The sequence below is a fragment of the Tamandua tetradactyla genome, chromosome 18 (assembly GCF_023851605.1).
Source record: "Tamandua tetradactyla isolate mTamTet1 chromosome 18, mTamTet1.pri, whole genome shotgun sequence".
Classification (NCBI taxonomy): Eukaryota; Metazoa; Chordata; class Mammalia; order Pilosa; family Myrmecophagidae; genus Tamandua; species Tamandua tetradactyla.
Genome location: NC_135344.1, coordinates 48,396,690 through 48,419,631, shown reverse-complemented (window position 1 = coordinate 48,419,631; position 22,942 = coordinate 48,396,690). Strand labels below are relative to the sequence as shown.

General features: G+C 39.7%; 1 protein-coding gene across 15 annotated transcripts in view; it reads left to right on the top strand.

The window, feature by feature from the left end:
* Positions 1–22,942, top strand: part of DTNA (dystrobrevin alpha) — a 383,081-nt gene that overhangs the window by 338,942 nt on the left and 21,197 nt on the right. For 13 of the 15 annotated variants that reach the window (XM_077135650.1, XM_077135645.1, XM_077135648.1 and 10 more), the window contains 3 exons: positions 4,549–4,646; positions 11,064–11,177; positions 17,187–17,283. In XM_077135650.1, the coding sequence (XP_076991765.1) occupies positions 4,549–4,646; positions 11,064–11,177; positions 17,187–17,283 (309 nt within the window). Of the gene's footprint in view, positions 1–4,548; positions 4,647–11,063; positions 11,178–17,186; positions 17,284–19,221; positions 20,565–22,942 lie in introns of those variants that run through there. The other 2 variants (XM_077135658.1, XM_077135659.1) reach the window with 2 other exon arrangements.

The following is a 22,942-nucleotide window of genomic DNA, read 5'->3' as shown; positions in this document are numbered from 1 at the left end:
CTGTCAGTAGGTTCTCCATGACCCCAGAAGGCACTACAGCTCTGCCTCTGAGTGCCAGTATCCTGTAAGCCACAAGTGACCCCCCAGAACCCTGTGAAGCATTTCATCTGCCAGGCAGGCAGGTGCTTGGCAACTAGGACAGACCCTCAGTTAGACTGGTAGGGGAGAAGAGATAGCCAGATTCTAAACAACAGTTACTCTCTAACTTTGCACAAACAGAAAAGTGATGTTACTGGTACAGTGCATTTAGGGAAGTAGAAAGAGCCAATGGCAGTCAGGAGGAGAATAGCCCATGAGCTTTGGTCAGTCAAGGCCCCACCTGTCCCTAGAGCAGTGCCATGCCACATTGCTTCACTGAACACGAGCATGTCAGGGCACTGTAAGGGGACACACTGTCATAGCGGGCTCATGTGCCCATTGCCCCGGGTAAGGCTCACATGCCACATCCCTGGGTGTTTGCAGAGGTCACGGGGTTCTCCCTACCCTGAAGACTCCCCCTTTCCATGGTGTTAAGTCAATGCAGGCAGGACTCCAGGGTCCTTAGCTCAGAGACCTGGATTTCAATCAGGAGAATCAATTGGAACTGGCAAGATCTTAAAATTTCATGGATTTTCCGTGGAGCCAGTTTGTGCCTATCCAATCCATGTGTTCCTGGATGGGAGAGACTTGTCTCAGGGTAATTCAATGACCCTAGTTCTTTCCCTCACGTGGCTCCCCCGTATATTCAGCACATGCCTCCCAAAGTTGTCTTGGGACGCTCTACAATGCACCAAGTCATTCTCCAAAGTTCCTCTGTAAAGGCAGCAGTTCCCTCTTTGAGCTGAATTGCCACCTTTTATTGCTGTAAACCATGTCTCACTCTCCTAGAATCTGTCTCTGGCAGACCCAGACTGGGAACCTCCTTTGTCCATCACCCAGGACCCTGCCATGAACAACTCATCCTCCAGACCTTTACCCATGAGGGAAGCAAAAGAACTGTCAGCTGACACAATGCTTTTAACTTTTATTAGCTACCAGTATTTACAGATCATGTGATTTCCTTCCAAGCTGGATTTTCAGCTTGTCTTATCCAGTGTCAAGACTGGATCCACAATCTGCATGGCTACAGGAAGCTGGATTAGAAGCCTTCCACTGCCCGCTTTGGAAAGAGCAAGCATTCACCACTTTGCCACAGTCCCTCCCCTGGCCCCCCTCATTCATTTAGATTACCCCCTTGTATGAATGCCAGGTCTCTATGCATATCTTATAATTCATATGTTCACTGACTTCTCCTGTCTCTGCTTCCATTTCTTTCTCAAGAGCATCAGTTATTTGTGTTTCCTGCCTACTTGTATAATATATAACCTTTTTGGATCCATCATAGAGAAGATACCACCCACATATTACTTCTAGTTCCTTTGTAACTCTCTTCATAATCCCCTACCAAGAACTGTATGATGAATTTAATAAATCATGACTAGTGAAATAGTATCAGGCTGTAAGTGCCAAGGAGAGGTCATTTACTTGGGCCCATTTTTATTTTTTTATCTTTTTGTTGGAAATCCCTATGTCTTTCCTCACTGTGTTCTAGTGGATCATTGCATTTCCCATGAAATCTTACCTTCCCGTCCCTCACCACTCCATAACTTATGGTCTCATCATTTCCAAATACACCATCATGAAACCTGGAGTCTACTTGCCCACTCCACCTCTACCTAATAAGCAAATCAAGTGTCATCTCTCTATATTACCTCAATGATTTCCATAATAATTGAGTCATATTTCCCCTATTGAATCATGTTTATCCTTACCTATAGCAGTTATCACATCAATTATATTTGTCTATATGATCTTTGAGGTCAAGAAAGATCTTACCTGCCACTATCCCTATTAAATAATAGGTGCTGAATAAAAAGAAACTGTGTTGAACAGAAGACTAAATAAATCAATAAATTTGAGGGTGCCTAAAGTGTTAGAAAGTTTTACCTAAATGCAAACAGTTGGATGTTCTCAAGTTCAAGTCTGAAATTCTCCCTTCAAGACAGTAAAATAACCAATGAAAATTGGTTAAATTCTAATTGACCAAACCGTTTAGTAGGATAAGGATAGTCAACAAGCCAGATCTTTTTTGAAAGTATGTAGGAGATTTCCATAGCCCATAGTTACGAAAATATAAATCTTTAAAGAATATAAGAATAATAATCTTGACTTTCTTGAAGGCCTATAATTGAGACATAACACTTAGCTGCATAACACTTAGCTGATTTGGGTGTTTCTCAGTGCCCTTCTGGGTCACTAGGACCTTGTCTTGAAATGGGGAATGGGGTCAGGGGACGATAGGGAATGCATCCAATCCCTGTATGGTGACATTGTCTTCTATGAGTTAACACTTTGAAGATCTCTCTGACTCTGGCTTTGGCATCTCCATTTTTACTCATGTCATCACTTAAAGAAGTAAGACACAATTACACATGTGAAGTGTGCTATGTGACACACAGTGAGCATTGATAAATATTTCCCTGTTCCTCCTTTATCTTTCTGCCTCCAATTCTACCTCTTGTTTCACTTAATCTGTATTTTTATTTTTCCTCCTTCAAATTCAAATCTCTTATTGTTCGGCTCTCTTGCTTTTTCTCCCAACAAGGCCTATTACATGAACTAACCTACCATTTATTATTTGCTGTATTTATTGACTACTTGTATATCATTTGCCATAACTTTTTTAAAACAAGTTAGATGCTATATATTTTTACTCTTTAAATGAATGCATTGCTTCTTAATGTTTATGATTTAGTATCGACTCTTCCTTGCATTTGGCTATGATCCATTGATTAAAAATACAAAATAAAATAGAGACACCTTAACCCTAGATAGGGCCTATAAGCCGTACTGGGACAAAGCCAGCCAATTTTTATATAATCCATGAGTTAAGAATGGTTTTTACATTTCTTAACGACTAAAAAACAGAAGAAGAAGAATATTTTATAGCAAGTGAAAATTATATGAAATTCAAATTTCGCTGTCTATAAATAAAGTTTTACTGGAATATCACCATGGTCATTTGTTTATGTCTTGTCTATGGCTGTTTTTGTGCTATAATGGTGGAGCTGGATAGTTGCTACAGAAACCGTAGGGCTTGCAAAAACTAAAACTGATCTGGTCCTTCCATGCTTCCAATTTTTCACTTTTCAGCTAATGTTCTGGTATGGCATAAACTACACCTTGAATTATTCCATTACAACATTGTTGAACCAGCCAAACCCCCAATTGCTCTGTATAATTTCTGACCAACTAATATAAAGAACAAAGCAATGACTCAGATCCACAGCTGGCTCAGATAAGATTCTTCTTCTTATCAATACCTAAAATACATGCATGAAGGTAAAAATTGTGTAATGAAACAGAAACTATACCTAGAGCACAGGTCACAGCTGCCATTTCCACATGCCAGGCTTCGGTATAGAAAGTCATTTAAGATCCAAAACATAGGACCTCAAATTCTTCATGGCTAACACAAGTAATTTCTTTACTAAAGAGAATGCTAATTAAAAATCATAGAAAAACTTTATGAAAACCAGACCTTTACAGAGGTTAACCTTTCCTACAGTTAGTTTTGTGAACATTAAAAAGCAGGCTGTGTTTTTTCATGGTCCTTTGGCTCAAGCAACAGGCACTTTTTAAAAATCTTGGCCTTCTTTGGTAAAAACATGAATTGTAATTTTTGTTTAAAGGCAATAAAAATTTTCTCATTTGTTTAAAGGCAATAAAAATTGACTTGGAGGAATTTCCATAATGTACTGTAGATCAAAGAAAATAAGGCACAGAGAAGTATATATAATCTGAATCTCTCTTTATAAAACAATGCTAAATAAACCCTTGACTAAATACACATTCACATAAATAGGCATATATAACTATGATATGATGACTTATGATATATATGATAAAATGAGAATGGATAGAACTATGACTTCATCTACACCAGTTGTTAAAACGTGTTGCATGACTGAGAATGTTAGGGGTGTGGGGGTGGTCCATGAGTGTAAAATTGTATCTGAGAATAAAGAAAAGCACAAAAGTTTGTTGACAAAACAAAAAAAAAGGAGAAAAAAAAGAAATTCTTATTAACCGTGACTTAAAAACTACCAAATTTTAATATTACATTACATGGACTAAACATAATTCTAAAGAAAGAGTTATTGTAACAGAAAAACATTTTTATAAACCTGCTTATATTGAAAAAAATAGCTGCATTAGGATTAGCATAGCAAGAATTAAATAGCTTCAAAAAAACTTCAGGTCAGAAAGATGAAAAACAATTTTTCCTAGGTTTTGTATATTTGCCTGCCAAAGACTTCTGTTCTGCTTTCCACTCCTGTATATGCTCCAGATCTGCAGAAAAGTTCCTCTTAGAAGGGAATGGCAATTTGATGTTATATATTTGCTCTTTTTGTTTTGGTAGACATAGTTTGCTTTTCCTTGTCTGCATATCTCATGTTTTCTGTCTTCTCAAATATAAGTGGGCTCACATTTCCTAATATTAAATGGTCTGAACTACATTTTTTACAGCAGCCAACTCAGCAGAGAAGTGCTCCTGACATCTCCTTAACCATTGATGCAAATAAGCAACAAAGGCAGCTGATTGCAGAACTAGAAAACAAGAACAGGTAAGACTTTTTAGACATGCTGGCTTTTTGATCAAAGTGTACACTCATTAATAACCTGTAGCTGTACTTTAAAAATATCTGGGTTTCCCATCCTTTATGCATATTTAAGAGAAGACGTCTCGAGTCTGTAATGGCATGCTGGCTTCTGAAAAGCCCATCTTTAGAGCTGTATGAGAAAACCATGCTTTTATATTATATAGTTCTGACATGTCAATGCAATTAATGTTGTGTCTCTTTTTTATTATGTAGGCACTCATTTCCCTTTTTCTGACATACCTGTTTTTGTCAAGGAGCTCTCTAGAGTAGAAGGGCCCTGCTAGATTCTAGGAAAAGGTCTTCTGTCACCTAGAGATAAGAAGGAGTCTCATCAGGGAAGCTCTCTGTAAGGATCTCAGGCCAAAGAGACATTGAAAGTGACACCACCATCACCCAGTTGTTTCAGCCAAGCCTCTCCATGTCCAACCCATTAGCAAGTCCTTTCTTTATTCAGCACAGATTTATTTGCAGTCTATCTCCTCAGTATATCCCATAGCCTGTTCACTTATCTCTACTTCCATCACTGTACCTGGTCTGGACGTCATGTTTTAAAACATGAATTTTATCATCTTAGTCCCTGGTCAATGGGAACGGTATGGTTTTCCATCACACTTCAAATAAAACCCCTCTTACCATGGCCTTCAAGGTCTGGTCTGTTTCTTGCCTACCTGTCCAGCCTCACTTCACCTTCCTTCTTGCACTTCAGCCTCATGGGGCTTCTTTCTTTCTGTGGATACTTTGCACTCATTGTTCTCTCAACCTAGAAAGCTCTTTCTCCAGGCCTTTGCATGAATGGCTCCTCATCATCAAGTTCTTAGCTCCTATGTCACCTCCTCACAGTTCACCCTATCTAATCTGGCCAACTATCCAAGCAGTCACTCTCCCTTGTATTCCCCTAAATTTTGAAATTTTTGGCAGCATTTATCACTATCTAAACTAATCTCATTTATGTACTTGTTTCATTGTTTATTGTGTGGTTGAAATGTAAGGTGTTTGAGAAGAGAGGCCAACCTGACTGGTCCCTGGGGTCCAGAATGGTGCTTGGCACAGTGTAGAAGCTCAGGAAATATTACTGAGTGATAAAATAATGAATGACCAAGTCAGGTCCCAAACTCAGTACTGAGTGGGGCCAATACACAAACAACTTGCTCTTTCTCTTATTTCAAAACGCCATGCCACTGAATTCCATTCTTAATCACAGATATCTCTCCTGAAGTCCAACTGGTAGAGGAAAGTGAGAGGTCACGGTAATTATTTCCTGCTGATTGAATTTTACCAAGAGCTTTGGAATAAATATTCAAAGTATTCTTTAAAGTTCTATTTAAAAAATGAAAAGAAGAAGCAAACTCTGTTGTCAGACTTTTATATTTTTCTCTGGTAAAAGGCTTAATTGTCTTAGGATCAGACTCTTATCATTATGAGACTACAAATTAGAATGGAGATATCATAAATGGGATAGCATGACTTCATAGCCTTTGAAACTACTACTCTACTCTCACCCCCAGAGAGTTGTGCCCACAACAGAGTTGGCATATTAAACATGTTTGCAATATATGATCCCTCTCAAATTACCAAGTACTAGGAGATAAGCCTTAAGAGGAAGAAATTGTGAATAATTAGCTAGAAAAATAGCTATACAAATTGAAACTTTTTTCAGTATAGTTGCAAGCCACTAAAATTGCCTCTCCTGTTTTATGTAACATGTATTTTATCTACTGTGTGCTAAATTGGAAACGGGGATTGAATGGAGGGATAGTTTTAAATGTGCAAATGCAGCAAAAATCCAGAAAAGAAAAAACCCAAAGGTAGGAAAAAAGTAGTTAATATTGGGGAGAAAAGTAGGATCAGGGAGCCGTGGGAGAAAGTATATGAGCTGAGCTAGCCAGCCTGAGGGTTTGAAGCAGCAGCACGAGTGTAAGTGTGGAAACAAACTGTCCTGGACTCTCATGCCCATGGCATGGTTGTGTGAGTGCTGATGGCAGTGGAAATTAGGGGAATAAAGGGCGCGTGTTCAGAGGATGTCTGAATGCACAGTCAATGGGGAAAGCGTTAGAGCAGTTTGGACATGGTAAAGGGTGTGGGGGGGAGAAAACACCAAAAGGCACCAGTTTTAAATTGTTGACAATTAGGTTTAATCCAAAATTTAACTCCTGTAGAACAAAGCATTACTATTGGTAACCTTAGCAAATATTAAAATTGGAATTTAAAGGGCTTTTATTTTTCCTTTATAGTCAAGGAAGTAAGCCTATAATATGTGCTGTGAAAAGTTATTCAAAATGACTCTGTCTGAATTAACTGATGTCAGGAAGTCACTCGGTGTCCCATGACAAAGTAAAAAAAAAAAAAGAGCTAAAGAAGGGAGAGGAAGGAAATGGGGGGAAAATCTATTCTTTTCTCCCAAATTAGAAAGCCATGCAGGCTTGAGGCCCTGGTTGAACTATGCCTGGTTGGGCCCATTTGCTGGAGAAGATTCTGGCTTTCTAGAGAGTCTGGACTCTTCATTCAGTTTCTCCCAGACATCATCCCAAAACCTTCTCCTTACCCCCTTTCCACTAAAATGTACCATGATGGCCAGCCAGCAAGAAACCATACAGTGGACAAAGAAGCAATGCTAGGATTAAAAGGGTATGATTATAGCTGCCAATGACAACAGTAAGAAACCCAGGTCATTGTTTTGGGGTGTTGAGAGTGTAATAGTGATAATCTTATATATTCATATTGCATGTATATGAACATTTTTTCTTTTCATCCTCAGAACAACTCTATGAATAGGCAGGGCGACTACTATCATACCCATTGTACAGATTTTTTTAAAGGGAAGTGTTCTTTCTACTCTTTTTCCCCAATGACCACCTCATGGTCCCACTGGTCTAGGCTGTGTAGGGTGAACTCCATGGAGTAGGCAAGTTTTTATTGGACATTTCAGGACAGTGAAATTCAAAGATAGGAGAGGGAATTCCAGGTAGGATTACACATGGGCTTTGAGAAAAGCAGTATGGACTCTTGCTTGGCTGGCACAAAAGGTTGGGAAGAAGAATCAGATGGAAATCATCAGTGCTTGAGGCTTGTACACCAGGCCAAAGAACTTGAATTATATCCTGCCACAATGGCGGCCAGTGACGAGGGGAGTGGCAGAATATCTGCGTACTTCTAGCAAAACAATCAGGTTATTAAGTATGCAGATTGCATTTACAAGAGGAGATGATCAGAAGCTGGTGGGAGGCGATTGGGACCTGGCTAAATCGACAGTGTCAGGAATAGAACTAAAGGAACAAGAACAGGAGATGTTTAGGTGAAAGAATATATATTTCTGAGATGTTAATTTACAAGATTTTTTTTCCCTGTTATTCACATTATTCTAAACTTTCTGTTAGGGATTCCAGATTTTCCAAAAACAAACTTCACACAACTCAGAGTTCACTCACAGCCCTCTTCTGTTTCGCTCACCTGTTCTTTCCTTCCTCCTATCCATCTGTTCTTATATCAAAAGGAAATCAGGGTGGGCCACGGTGGCTCAGCAGGCAGAGTTCTCGCCTGCCATGCCAGAGACCAGGGTTGGATTTCCAGTGCCTGCCCATGCAAAAAAAAAAAAAAAGAAAGAAAGAAAATCAAATGTTGAGGGTAGGAAAGAAGGGATAAAATGTCAGGGTCACAACTCTGCAAGTGAAATCATTACCCTCCCCGCTCCATGGGCCATGACATCCAGGTATGAAAGTCTCCCTGGCAACATGGGAGATAACTCCCAGGGATGAGCCTGGCCATGGCACAGTGAGATTGACAATGCCATCCTGACCTTGAAAAGAAGTGTAACAAGTAAGGTATCATGACTGAGAGAGTTCAAATAGAGTCAAAAGGCTACTCTGGAGGCTCCTCTTAGGTGAGCTTCAGTTAGGCATTGCTACCTCTCACAGTCAAACCCCAACCCAAACCCTTCCTGCCAACCCTAAAGTATACCTAGGGTGTATTATGTAAGTTTCTATGAAGGTTCCATGCACTAGGATTACTTTCCAGAAACCTACAACCTCCAGATGGGTTCCTAGACCAGATAAGTCCTGAAATGCCAAGGGCCCAGCCTCTCCAGAACTTCAGCTAGTTCCATCCCATAATATCAACAACCTCTTTCAGTATGAAAAAGTTAAAATTGGCATAGTCCAAATATCCCTAAAAAATGGGAGAAAGATCAAAGGAGAAAGTGGAGTTATAACAGAGAAGATAGGATTTAACAAATGAGTGTGATTGCTGAAGCATTATACTGATACTGCTTTTAGTCTACAGTCTTGGAGCAACTAGTAGTGAAAACCTAAAATTGTGGCATTGTAACCCATACCGAACTCTGAAATCTGTTCTACAACTAATCGTTGCAGTGTGCTTTGAAATTTACTGCTTTTTTATTTTTGTGATTTTACACACACACACAAAAAAAGTCTATTGTGATGATAAATGCACAGCTATATGATGATACTGTGAACCACTGATTGTACACTTGAGGTGATTATGTGGTATGTGAATATATAATATGTATCAATAAAATTACATTAAATTTTTTTTTAAATGTCAGGGCCGAAAAGAGACTTTGTGCAATAACAGGAAGAGCCGGTCAAACCTGGCTTGAGTCTCCACTAGTTAAGCATCTTTCCTACAGCCCTTTTTAGAAAGAAAAGTCTCTAAGTATAACCCCACAAGCCCCCAAAGACTTTATTTGGATGCAGTGTTAAACCCATCCTTGTATCTCTCCAGAGCACTTTGTCCTCCCCTCCAATCCTCTGCTTCCGTGGAGCATGGTGATAGGAGGCTTGAGGGGAAACTAGGACTTCCTTTGAGCAAGTCCCCCAGGATTATCTGCCTCAGTGTGGTCCTGTCTGCTTCCGGTTGCAGGATAGGCAGAAAGTGCCACAAGTGTCCTAGCAGACCTGGCGGTGCTGTGGGATCGCTCCAGGGCCTGTTTCCTGGACGTTTTTAGATTGAACTCTCTGAATGCTCATTTTTAGGACCAGAGAACTACAAATGAGAAGGGAGGGCAGAAAGAAAGCATCATCCTGTCTGAGTTCTTTCATGACCCTTAGGTTTCTCCACTCCCAGGAGGCGATCTGGGAAGTCACATTCCACTGATTATGTGTGTATGAGATACTGGGGGCTCTACAGTGTCGCCTGGGGGTGGGGGGATGGCGCTAAAGAGCAGGAGGGAGAAAGGGTTAGTAGCACACGGGCAGCCCTTTCCTTTACTAGACCGCCTCCCTCTTAACTATTTGACATATTGAGTTTTCACAGAAGAGCTCTTTTAAAGAAAGGTTTCCACCATGGAATACCAAGGGAACCAAAAAAAAAAGGTTGAAAATCACTGAGTTGTAGCCCTACCTTCTCACCATACCCTCAAGAGATGTAATGACTTACTGATAATTAGCCTTCTGATTCTGGTGTGTGTTTGTGAAGCAGGTAAAAGCCTTTTCCCCTTGCTCACTCAAGCTCACCTCCCGTTTGTGGTGCTTCGTTCTGTCTTATTGGCTTTTGTGCATTTTGTTGGGTGGAAAACTCACCCCACACTCACACCTCCAAGAATAAGTGACCTGTGACCTTACTTAATGGCTTCTGACTTGCTTAGGGAGAGGCCGGGTCACCTCTCATTTATGGCCAGTCTCATGTTCACCTAAATGCAGGGCAACCCTGCTCCAGCATTAATAATAGACTGAGGCATCTCGCCCCTGACAGAGGTCACAGCACTAGCACTCTTATGTCACAGACTCAATTACAGTGAATCCTTTTAAAAGCATTTTCCTTTTAAGGCTGCCCTCACCCAGAGACATGGTTAAGGCTGAACATGTTGAGATAAAAGAGAAAGGATTTTGCCTAGCTGGGAGCTTCTCATAAATTCACCGGGAATTTCATTTGTGGTAAGAGAATGAGGTTATTTAGTTTTGTGAAATGAGTATCATTTATCCTTATTTTCCCTCAAAGCATCTCTTCCCTTGCTGGCTGCGGGTATTGCATGGTGTCAGAGTGCAATCATAAATAATAGGAAGATACTAATTTGCCTCTTAAGGAATGCACTCTTCTGAACTGAACACATTACGGCAGCATCATATCACTTACCGTAGAGATTATCTCCTGGGAGCAGCCCTCAGCGTGATGGCTCTGACCACGTACTGCAGAGCCTTCATGGTTTGGATGTACTAGAGATGGGGTGCACCCTTCCCTCACCCACAGCACCCAACCAGCTGCAGTCAAAGCCTCATAAACACTGTGAGTCTGTCAGTTACTGAGAGTGGTTTCTACTCCTCTGTGTAAGAGGACCCCTTCTTTCTTTGTCCTGGTATCCCTGGCCTGCTCCCGTATTAATATCCCAGAAGTTAACTTTGGTTTCTTGCTTTCTTTTTCTCTCCTAAGAGAAATCTTACAGGAGATCCAGAGGCTGCGGCTAGAGCATGAACAAGCTTCTCAGCCCACTCCAGAGAAGGCTCAACAAAACCCCACTCTGCTGGCAGAGCTCCGGCTCCTCAGGTAAGAGAAGGCGCCCACGTGATCTCGGGGAATCGATGCACTTGAGATCTCTAATGGGGTCCAGTATCGTGTCCAGCCACAAGATGGTCTTTCACCCCCATAAGCTGCTGACATTTATTTGCTTTTACTTTTCCTAGCAATAGCTCATTGCTGAGATTTGGACCTTTGGGAAGAAGTTGTTTATATTTTATTCTTTCCTTAGATACAGAGAAAAGGAAACAGTGTTCTCTAGAGCAGAAACAAAATATCACTGGGGAAAAATTTGAACCCAATTCTTTTTCATTATTTGCACTATCATCAATGGGTTTATGAGGCATAATCAATAAAACAAACACATAAAAAGCTAAATAATTAAATAACTACTAAAAACCACTTATTTGGCTCTTTAAATTTAAAAATTTACCTATAGACCCATAAAGAGGAATCTTATTTTCTCTAAGTCTTGATCCCTAATAGCTTTATATGCAGAACTTTAAAAAATCAGTCTCATATCTCCTTTTTCTGCAACAGAATTAAAAGGCTTAGTGTTGGCTAATCTATCATCATAAAATATTTGAGTTGGAAGGGACCTTAAAAGGTCATATGATTCAACCCTGCATTGAGTTGCAGTGTGCTGCTCAGAATCGGAGAGCTGGAGAGTAACAGGATTAGGTGAGGACCTCAGTTCTCCCCAGCACCCCCAGGCTGCAAAGTGAAAATCTTGCTATGGCTCCCATGTCCAACTGGCTTAGCACCATGCCCTGAATATTCAAATGTACTGTCTAGGAAACAACACAAAAATAAGCTCAGGGACACTCCTGCAAAGTCATATTGACCTTTCTCAAGGCACCTTTAGTTAGCAAGTATTATGTTCTTCTCATTTTTCAGTTTGGATGCCAAGTACATTCCAGGTGTATCTACCTCTAAATCTTTCTTTAATAGTAAGTGTAGCCGCCTCTTCCCAGAAAACTTTTTCAGAATTAAACTGTCGTTTTCTTCCTCTGCACAACAACTTAAGCAGGTTCTGTTTACCTATATTTTGATTTAACCAAGTCCCTTGATTGGGTTTTCATATAGGGTAATCGTGGATGTTTTGGGGGGCTCCAGCCCAGCCTTGTCCTCCATACAGAGTAAACTGAGGACCACAGCACACCTAGCCCAGGCTCCCGCTTGCTGTCAATCTGGGATTTAGTCTCCCTCTCCCCAGGCCCATGCACCTGGCTGGAGAAACAAAGCCACCCAGGGCTTGACTTGGGGGAAGGAGAGCTCCAGAACCTGCCGCCTGGGGCGACTGCTTGATGTGAAACGATTTTTTACACTTTTGATTACCAACATAATTTAATGTGGAAAAAACAGAGATTCTTCCTTCTCAGCCGATGTGATTTCTTACCCTGGCCTCAGAGAGCTGTATTAGAAATCCTTGCACATCACCCCAACAGGATGAAAATGAAAAGAAGAAAAAAAAATGATGTTTCCTACCACCATACCTGTTAGAGGGTCTTAAAAGTGAACGCCTGCTTGAAAGTAGATTTTTCCAAATAGGATTATACAGGGCCTCCAGACTCGCAAGCTGAAAGCTAAGTGTCATGTACACAGAAATATTGAATAAACCATCTTGGAACTCGAGAAATCATTCATCTACATGTCAGGGTGCCTTGTCTCTGCCTGAAATGTCCTTTGTGCCACTTCCATTGGTTGCCTGTTCTCTCTAGGAGGGATGAAAACCAGGAATTTTTCATAAGCATTTTCATCAGTTTCTCCCAGTTAGCTTTTACTTTTAGAGACTGGGAGTAGTGCTTCTTGTTATGGCTGGATCCTTGATAATGAGTTTTCCAACTGATATTTCTTCCCCCTTTACATTGCCATGTTAGAAAAGACTGATAATTTTAAAATATCCTCCAGGCCATGGTTTGTGGACATGCCTTGGAGAATAGGATTTCTCTTTCCATTCTTGGCCCCAGCTAATCCCAAAGCTACCTAAGGAGTCTCACTCTGCAGGGAAACTTGGTGCTTTGGGCCCTTACGATATGCTTGTGGCCTGCCCAGTTTCCCTGCTGAGTCACCTTCCTGCCTCCTGTTCTATGCGTGTAATATTCTGCCTGGCATTCCATTCTTCCCTTAAGTTTGTTTCCCTAGGTGCTTTTAAACCACTTACTCTGGGCTAGACCCAGGACCCTGCTCTGGGTATTCTAAGATTTAGCCTTTAGTAATTTCAGACATTTAAAGAACTTCAAAACAATGGCCCCTCGAAAAGCTGCTTTGACCTTAGTCCACACTGAAGGAGGGCCAAGTGAAGCAGGCGATTGTAGCTTTCCTAGAGATTCTGTGCGTCCATTACGTCTTTTTGTTGTTCTCTTATTGAAAACTAACGGGGGACACTTCTTTCCGCTTGAGCGTAGGGGACATAGAGACGGAGCTGGGCTTTGCTTCCCGTGAGTACATAGTTTATTTGTACCTTAAGAGCACTATGAACTTTCTGAGTGATCATATTCCACTTTTTTACTTTAGCTGCAAGGAAGCCAAAAGCTAAATCTGTAGTCCAGATCTAGTACTTCACTAGGATTACCTGATGGCGTTTTTGTGTGCTAATCTGACACTTACATACACTAAGCTATACGTATTGTGTCCTATGTAATTGCTATAACAAATGGAGAATGACACTATTATTATCCTCCTTTTATAGATGAGTAAGCCAATTCAGAGAGGTTAAATAACGTGCCCAAGGCCCCACACAATGCATAGCAGAGGTGGATTCATATTTTTTTCTTCAGACCTTAATCATTTCCTGGACCGTTATTTTCCCTAGCTCTTACCCATTTTTTACACTGGTATCAGAATTCTATTTCCTCATTCAATCATTGACCCTGAAAAACTTCCCTTGGAGATGTCATCCAATGCCAGAAGGAATGGACGAACTGCAATACCATTAAGAGACAATTTAGTTTTTAAGACAGCTAAAGAGCCCCATTTTCGAAGAGAATGCTATAATGAAGAGAACATTTACTAAAACTGTGAAACAACCAACCTTACATTGCAAATCTCATGATAAACAAGTATAACTTTTCCATCTCTATCCCATGCTTTAAAAATGGCTTAAAAATATATAAACCTAAATACATAAACTCAAATATATAAAGTGACTTTTAACAAACTGAAAATGGAATTGTAGTTTCCAGACTTTTGAATTTCAGGAAGCAATTATTACTTTTTTTTGAGAAACAACATAGAACTGAGTACATTTTGTTTGCCATATAGTTATACTTTGAAAGCTACCATCATCTATTACCAGCATAGTTTCATAAATGACAGTATGTTTTTAACTTTTTATTTGTAAAATATTTCAACCCTACATAAAATTTCTAAGAATATCACCACAAATTTCCTTCCACCCTTCACCTACAGATGTGCTGACTGCTAACATTTTTGCCACAGCCATCTCTATTTCTCTGTATATATGTTTATATACATAAATAACATACATATTTTTGTGAGCCATTTGAGAGTCAGTTACAGACCTCATTACCCTTCACTCCTAAACATCTAAGTGTATATTTTCTAAGAACAGAAATATTGTCCTGTATAACCATGGTGCCACCATCAATTTGAGAAAGTTAACATTAATATATCCTATTATCTAAAATATAGTTCACATTCAAATGTTGTCAATTGTCAAATTTTGCCTACTGTCCCAAAATAAAGTATGTTTTAATACACATACAAAATTAGAAACCATCTTACAATCTTAGAATAAAAGGCGTCTTTTAGAAAAGAATACATTCAGCTTTATGGGTAATAAAAAAACGTAGTCCTTTAATTCTCATTTTTCATTAGAATGGTGGTAGCTGTCCCACAGATTCATTCTCAGACCCACATTTGGTTACCCCGGTATAACACTCACAGAGACGAGACCTTATTAAATGAACACTTTTTAATGAATTTAATTAATTGCATGAAAGCATAAATGTCATGTTTTCAGAAATTATTACTGTAAGATAAATGTTTTTTTTTTAATATTGAATACTTCTAATTAAAGCTAAGTTGCATTTCTGATAGCTTGTAAATGCCTCTCAGTAGTTTTTACCTACAATTTTAGCATTGGCTTCAAACTTCCTCCCAAAGTGCCCCTGTGGCCAAAAGGACAGAGCAGAATCTTGAAGAGAACTGGAAATAAATCAGAAACACTGTCTGTCCTTGCACCAAACGTGGCTGGTGTGCAATTGGAGCACCATGTGCAGACAAGGCCAAAGGCAAATAGCACATGGATTGTCATTGAAGGATATTTTTGAGTGGGGCAAGTCTTTCAAAATTGAAATGCTTCAGCCCAGGAAGACAAAGACTAAAATAAAATGCCATTAAGGCTATAAAATTATGATGTTCCTCCTTCTCTGGATTCAGAAAAGAGGCAGTTGTAGAAGAAATCGAATGAAGCCATGTCATAAGTAGAAATATTATCTAAAAACCTAAGTATATTCAAAACAATTGGAGATACATTTATAAGTTAGAATTTCATAATTCATTGTAGAGAAAGTCAATATGAAAGCAGATGTGAAATGTCTCGTTTCTATCCCTAACCTGTCCTCCTGCAAAATATCTTTCAGTTGAATGAGTCATTGACCTAACTCAGTGTGACATTCTGATACTTTCATTTCAGAGTCCCAGTTATCGCCCCACTTAATCTCATGGTGCCATTGAGATTGACATGGACATTCCTATATTAATACATGCATGGTGAAAGCAACCACACATTATTTAAACATCAGTTGTAATATTTCAAACTCACATGCCTTTGGGGCAAGGGAAAAAGTGCATATATTACTTATTCACTAATGGTTGTGAAATAATGGGTTTGAAATTGCTTTGAAAATATACTTCAAAATGTGAACTAATGGATGGTGGTGATGGTAACACAACATTGTGTGTAACTAACAGCACTGAAATATATATGTGAATGTGACTAGAAGGTGACATACTGAATTTCCTTTATAGTAACAGGACGATATATTTTTAAAAATCCATGGAACTACACCCATAAAACAGTGACCCCTGAGTTAAACCATAGACTGTAGTTAATAGAACAGTTATAAAAATGTGCTATCATCATTTGTAACAAATGTTCCATACCAATACAAGGTGTTAATGATGGGGTGGTATATAGAAATCCTGTATTTTGTGCATGATTGTTTTATAAACCCACAACTACTCTAATAAAGAAAATACGTAAACTATTAATATTCCTTCCATTCTGCTTCATATTTCCCCTTTTTAAAGATAATTGTGGTGCCTCTTAGTGTCAACATAAATGATAGGGTGAAGTGTTTCCTTAGTGGCTCCCGTTCTTGCTGACAGTTTAACAGAAGTTCAGCAAAAGAAAACAAAATTAAACAAACACAAACCCTGTAGATTATTTTTAGTTGTAGAAAAATTGGGTAGGAACTCCTTTATTCTGACTTTACATAATGAAACCAAATCCTCCAAACAAAAAAATAAAGATTGAATATAATCAATAGAATATTGTATTATATTTCACCTCTGAAAGGCATCACATTGCATACTAATGGTGGTAGCGATTTAAAAATGTATGTTTCTTTCAGAAATCTAAATACTAAGGTAATCAATATTTTCTGTGAGATTTATTAAAGGGTTTTTGCATTTGGAGGATCTGTAGGACTGACATTTTCGAGTTTGGTTTTTGTTTGTTTGTTGACTCGAGGGAACCAAATGGCACAGAGTCCGCTACCAAATTAGCATTCAGAAAACATATTATGAAGTGGTTCATTAATTCAGGATAGAAGGGGGTAAATGTCCAAAAGGATTTTAATTCTATGTAAGTTTAGTATAACTTCTACCAAATAAAAAGTACACCCCAAGCAATGTTGTTCATTCATTCAAAGATGGTTCCCAGCCTGATAACCATGTCAGAGACCCAGAGATCCCTTTTTCTGGTAGTCAGGTAGTCTCACAAAAACAGGAAATGTGATTGGAGCTCAGTGAGCTGAAAGCTGTTTCTGATGACAACTGCTTCTTTCTTAGACAGCGCAAGGATGAGCTGGAACAGAGAATGTCTGCTCTCCAGGAGAGCCGGAGAGAACTAATGGTCCAGTTAGAAGGTCTCATGAAGCTACTAAAGGTAAGGCATTTCAAATGAATGTGTCCTAGACCTGTGACTGTGGCATTTGTAAAATCTTTTGCACATAATGTGCAATGGTTTTTCCAATGACTATATGTAATTTCCCCCAAAATGTTGTTCCAAACTCAGATATAGACCAGTTTCTTAATACCCATGGAAGGTAGCAGTTTTCTCCATTTCCTAATGCCAGGCTGCTAAGGGTCTCCGTGGCACAACTTCTTCTTGGCTATTTCCAGTCTCTTTATGTCCTTGAAAGTAATAGTTTCAGCAATTACGATTAGATTGAACAGCGGCTAATCTCTAATTCAGAAAATTAAGATATAGCCATTAAATAATCTTGGTGTTTATAGTTTTATTAAGAGGAACAACTCTGTTAATTTCCATAAAATATTTTATCTGTGTGGCTTTAGCAATAAGTCACATGACTTCTATGAACTTCGAAAACAAACTGCAAATGGGAATATCTCCTTATGTTTCTGAAGGCAGAGTATTTAATAAAATGATCTATAGAAGTCCTCTGAAGAGCACTACATTCTATTGCTGTTAGGGAATGGCGTTTTCCTTTAATAAAATCTTCAGTATACAAAAGTACATTTTCAAGTTAAGAGCAGTCTAATGCTGGCCATGCAACCAGTCAGTCCAAGAGAAGTGGCAGTGCTGTGTGGTCATTCTGTCTTGTATGAACAAGAAAGAACCAATGCAGATTGAAACTCTGACAAGCCAAGGGCGGGAATGGAAACTTCTAATAGGAGAGTGACGAAGGAGAAAGGAGAGTGACGAAGGAGAAGTCCCTGGGACAGCTCACCTGTGAGACAGGCTGACCTGACTTCTAGTCCCTACTCCCCAGCCTCCCTGACATACCGTCATTCGTTGTTTCTGTATTACCCTTCCTTCCTCCCCCTTCCTCTCGTCCTCCCTCTCTCTCTTTCCCCTTCCTTTCTCCCTTCCTTCCTTTCAACTTTCTTTCTCTTTATTTCTTTCTTCCTTTCTTTGTATCCCTCTTCAATCCTTCTCTTTCCTTCTCTCCCTCCTGCCTTTCCTTTTTTCTTTCTTTTTTTTTCTTTTTTCTTCCTTTATCTCCCCTTTTGCCCTTCTTTCCTTCTTTCCTCCCTCTCTTCTTCCATTTCCTTGCTCCCCTCTTTTTCTCCTTCTTTTATTTATTCATTTATTTAAAATAGATTTTTTAAATCCCACTGTGCTACTGGCATTAGCCTAAGTGCTCTTATTCCATGTGAAGTATTTCTTTCTTTTGCTTTCCTTGCTCTGCTTTATTCTTTAGTCAACTTTCCCTACCACCAATGCCTTCTTTAAAACAGTGTTGAAAATTATATCCTATAGAACAAAGTTTACTTTTCGGAGTATCAGACATATAAAGTGTAGAATTCAGGGTTGTTTGTTTGTTTGTTTGTACAATGGTCAAGCAGGACTAAGTAATTGTTAACCTGCTTCCGTTTCTGGCTTATGCCCTCACATGATGACCCAGAAAAGCTCTTTCCACTTCCCTTTCCAAACATACTAAATAAAGAGGACTGGTCCCATCTTTCCCTTCAGAGAATGACAGGAAGCTTTGAAAATAGCTACCTGCTACCTGCTTATGTTGCTAAAGCTCTGTCACCAAAGCATGGTGTACAATGCTTCTGTTTACCACTAGCCATCTTGCATGAACCAGCCTATCCTATCAAGAATGTGCATTTCCGGGGAAATACCATCTCTATAGAGATGGCCCATGCTGAAAGATATTTGAACACACGGAGGCAAAAGGTCTGTAGACTCAAATGCCTAAGTCTGCCTGGAACTGTCATCACTGAAGTGTCAAAGGCCTGACCTGTCACCAAAGCCATGTCAATGTGTCCCCTGCCCTGCGTTCCTTCATTCTGTGTACGCGCTCTCACTGCAACCCTGGGTAATCTAACTATTATCGATTCAATCTTTCTGTAGGAAGAAGAACTGAAGCAGGGAGTAAGTTATGTTCCCTACTGCAGGTCTTAACTAACAGTGGAGGGGCCTGCCATCCTGCCGTTTTTCTCATTGCTTTTGCCTCTAATGTATGTTCATGCTTACGTTTGGAAAGAAAAAAAAAATCATACTAATTTGCCTCCTTTTCAATGTTAGTGCTTGAATTGAAATATATAAAACTTAGCATTTTTGATAATTATTACTACTATTGGCATCAAAAGAAGAGCTAGTACATCTTATAGGAAAGGGAACAACTTGTAATTTGCTGAAAAATTTTTAGACATCCCAGGGGCTAAGTTTCAAACACGTCTCCTGCATTTCTGGGTTGTTGTGGTAGTCCTTCCTCGTACACCTACCACAGGGAGCAGAGCTGCCGTAAGGTAAAATCTTTCCAAGAGTCCACAGCACTCACAAGCTACCCCCTACCTTCCTGTCATGCTATGAATATTAGGTTTCCATTCTAGTGAAAGGGTGTGGTGCCTCCTTTTTAAATATCAGCCAATTAAATCTCTTGTTCCCAGCATACTTATAAAGCTCTGTTCCCCACTGTTGAGCAAAATGTACTTGGTCTTATCTCAAAAGAGACTGGACTGAATAACTGCTCACTTCCCATCTTTTCAGTTCTTCCCCTAAGCAGAATCCCTACCGTTGGTTGAGAATAAGCTCTAAGAGTTGGTCATTTCAGTCTTTCTCATTTATCCAAGAGCTTCTCTGCTGTGGGAGGTCACCCGATCCCTCTATGCATTTTCTCTGGAAATTGTATATTGTGGGAGCGTTGTAGCTCTAATCCTAGCCTAACCAGTGCTGTGCTCACCCGGGGGTCAGGTTCAGAAGCCAGCAGAGAGAGCAGTACAGTCCCCCCAAAAGGAAAGAGACACAGAATAAAAAGAGCTTTAATTTCAAGTGCATGTACCGAGCTGTGTATGGCAATGTAGCCCACTCTGTCATTATTAAAAAGTTACACATTATTGCCGTGGATCAGTTAGAACCACGCACTGTCCACTTTCAACTTCTCTTTTAATTCTTCTGTATTCTTTTGTTCCTATGACTCATTGTGTGTGTTTGTATGTAACAGAGAATGTTTGCAAAATGCTGAACACATTTTACCCTTCATTCCCATGGCGTGTAAAAAAGGAAAGTGTAAAGCAATCTGTAATGTCAGACAATAAAGATAATGTATTACATTATTTTGCATTTTGTGAAAAAAATTACTTTCCTAAAGTCAGACTTTAATGAGAGTGTCCCCCCTGGGAGAAGGACATACAACCTTTATAGCCTGTATACTCAGCCATAAAGCACACACGGGGTAAAGTTACTGTTCTTCCAACACACTTCGATCATGGGAGAGGAAAATACCTTTCTTCTAGTACTTCTCTTTGCAAATGGCCTCTTTTCTTTCCTGAGTCTTATTGGGTTGGTGCACAGAAAAAGGTCGCAAGCCTCAATATAACTCTCCCCTGCCTAGAGGAAGGGCAGGGCAGTCATCCAGCAGCCAGCCTGCCTGCCTCACGTTGGCACTTCCCCTCGGGGAACCCTTCATGCCCATTTCCCAGGCAGCAAAGGCTCCACGGACCATGAAGTTCGCAAACAGATGGGTGCCCAGAGCCAAACTACGCCAATGCCCATCACAGCAGCACAGTCACTTGTCCCCGCAGCTCCTCCCTGGCCCCCTCGGCAGCTTCCAGCACAGTAGGTACTGCCACCGAGGGCCTCAGGCTCAGGAGCTCCTGCCCACCCAGATCCCAGCAGTGCTTTGTCTGGGTGCTGGGAGAGTTGGCCCGTTTTACTCGTTGATTTATTTGCTCCTATACTCAACCCTCTATTCAAAAAGGACCTGGGGCAGCTTACAATGGAAGACATAAACAACGAGGTGGTAAGGTAGAAATAGAAAAAAATCAAAAGCTACGAAAAAGAAAATGCAAATATGATCATCATAAGGAATAGCATTGCTCCGAGCTTTCTGGCACTGGGGCCAAACAGGAAAACATAATCAGTGACTTTATCGTAACAGAAAGATCAGTTCTCAGGGACCCAGACATTGATTGGCAAAAGAAAGTCTTCACCTGGGGCTCTACAGAAGGGGTCCTGAATCAGACAACGGACAGATGCAGTTGTACATTTCATGTGGCTGATTCTTACCCTGACCTTCAGTCAAAATGAAAAGCAGAATCCCAAACATCCCAACCCCATGGCGGCAGTTCCACAGAGGAATAAGTGCCATCTATAGCGAGAGACTTCTCGGGGTAGAACATGATCTATAGAGAGAATTTAGTAAGGCATCAGCTCCCAAATTCTGTTTTTAATTTATGAGCCTTCCCCTTTCCAAGACTTAACCTTTGTAAAAATCAGCCGTAAGACACCCCAGACAACAAATTGTGCTTGATTTAATAACCTCTTCTTGCTTTATCATAAGTCTATGTGGTTCAATGTAGAATTTTATTATACTGGTATATCTAATTCCTACTTTTACTGTTTCTTGTTAGAGGTAATGCATGAATTTATCCCCCTTGAGGAGAGAACATGAATTTAATAAAATAGTGCCTGTAATATAAAATGATGATTATGATATCACAAGCAATAAATTTTTTTTTACAAAACTTGAATCAAAGTTATCCTACCCTCTTTCTTCTTTGTGTATCTTTAAGATTTATTGAGGGAACCATAAACAGAACACTCATAAAAAGTGGAATGAAAGCAGCTGGGGTATAATTGCAATGACAATATATTCCAGAGTTTCTGGTGTAATTCCAGTTTCACATTTAGTGTCCTTTCTAAAACCAAATATCCTGACTCTGAGTTCAGAAAGTAAGGTCTCAGTAATAATTTTTTTAGAAAGATTACTGGTGTTTGACCTGAGTTCCAGTGGTCCCAGCTCTTCACTCTCAGATGTAAGTTCTTGAGTAAGTCATTTCACTCCTGGTACTTTATTTCAAACATACTGATAACATCTGGCTCAAAGAGTTGCAGTATAGATTTTAAATGATAACAGATGGGAAGGTATTTTGTAAAATACCATATGAATGTCAGAAATAAGCATGAATGTATGTATATATGTATATACACATGCGTATATATAAACTTTTAAAACTTAACCTATATTTTACATATATACACACACTCACTCATGCATTCATTCTTTATGGTTTCAATCAAGAGAAGAAAGACAAGCATCATTCCAGTTTCCATCTACCACACACATTTTCTTCTCTCTCTTTCCAACTGTCCCAGTTGATTCAGAAAATTGCAGTCACTCAGAACCCCACTTCTTCCAAACCCATTATGGAATATGAGCAACCCAGAAATGACAAATATTACCATTTTGGATTTCACCTTCTTTTATTTCCCTTGCATATCCCTCTGGTGAGTGATCTGTAGAGTAGAAGATGAGTCAAGAGTAGAAAAACCTAGCACGCAGGGACAGGGCTAATTCCCACATAGATAATCAACAGCAATATGAGTACCAGGTAGTGTTCAAAACATGCCCTCCCAGACTTTCTCTCATGTTTTTTTTTTTAAACTATGGAACTGAACAATTCATTCTAGAGAAGTAAACATTATTTTCCTGTTTCTGAACCTTGGAAGGTGTCCCTCTATTTCAAAAGAAAGCCTAAGCTCTTTTTTTTTTTTTTGGCATTGAAAGCCCCCAGACCTGGCTTCACACCTCCTGGCCTCGTCTCCCAACACTTCCCATGGCGCCTGCTAC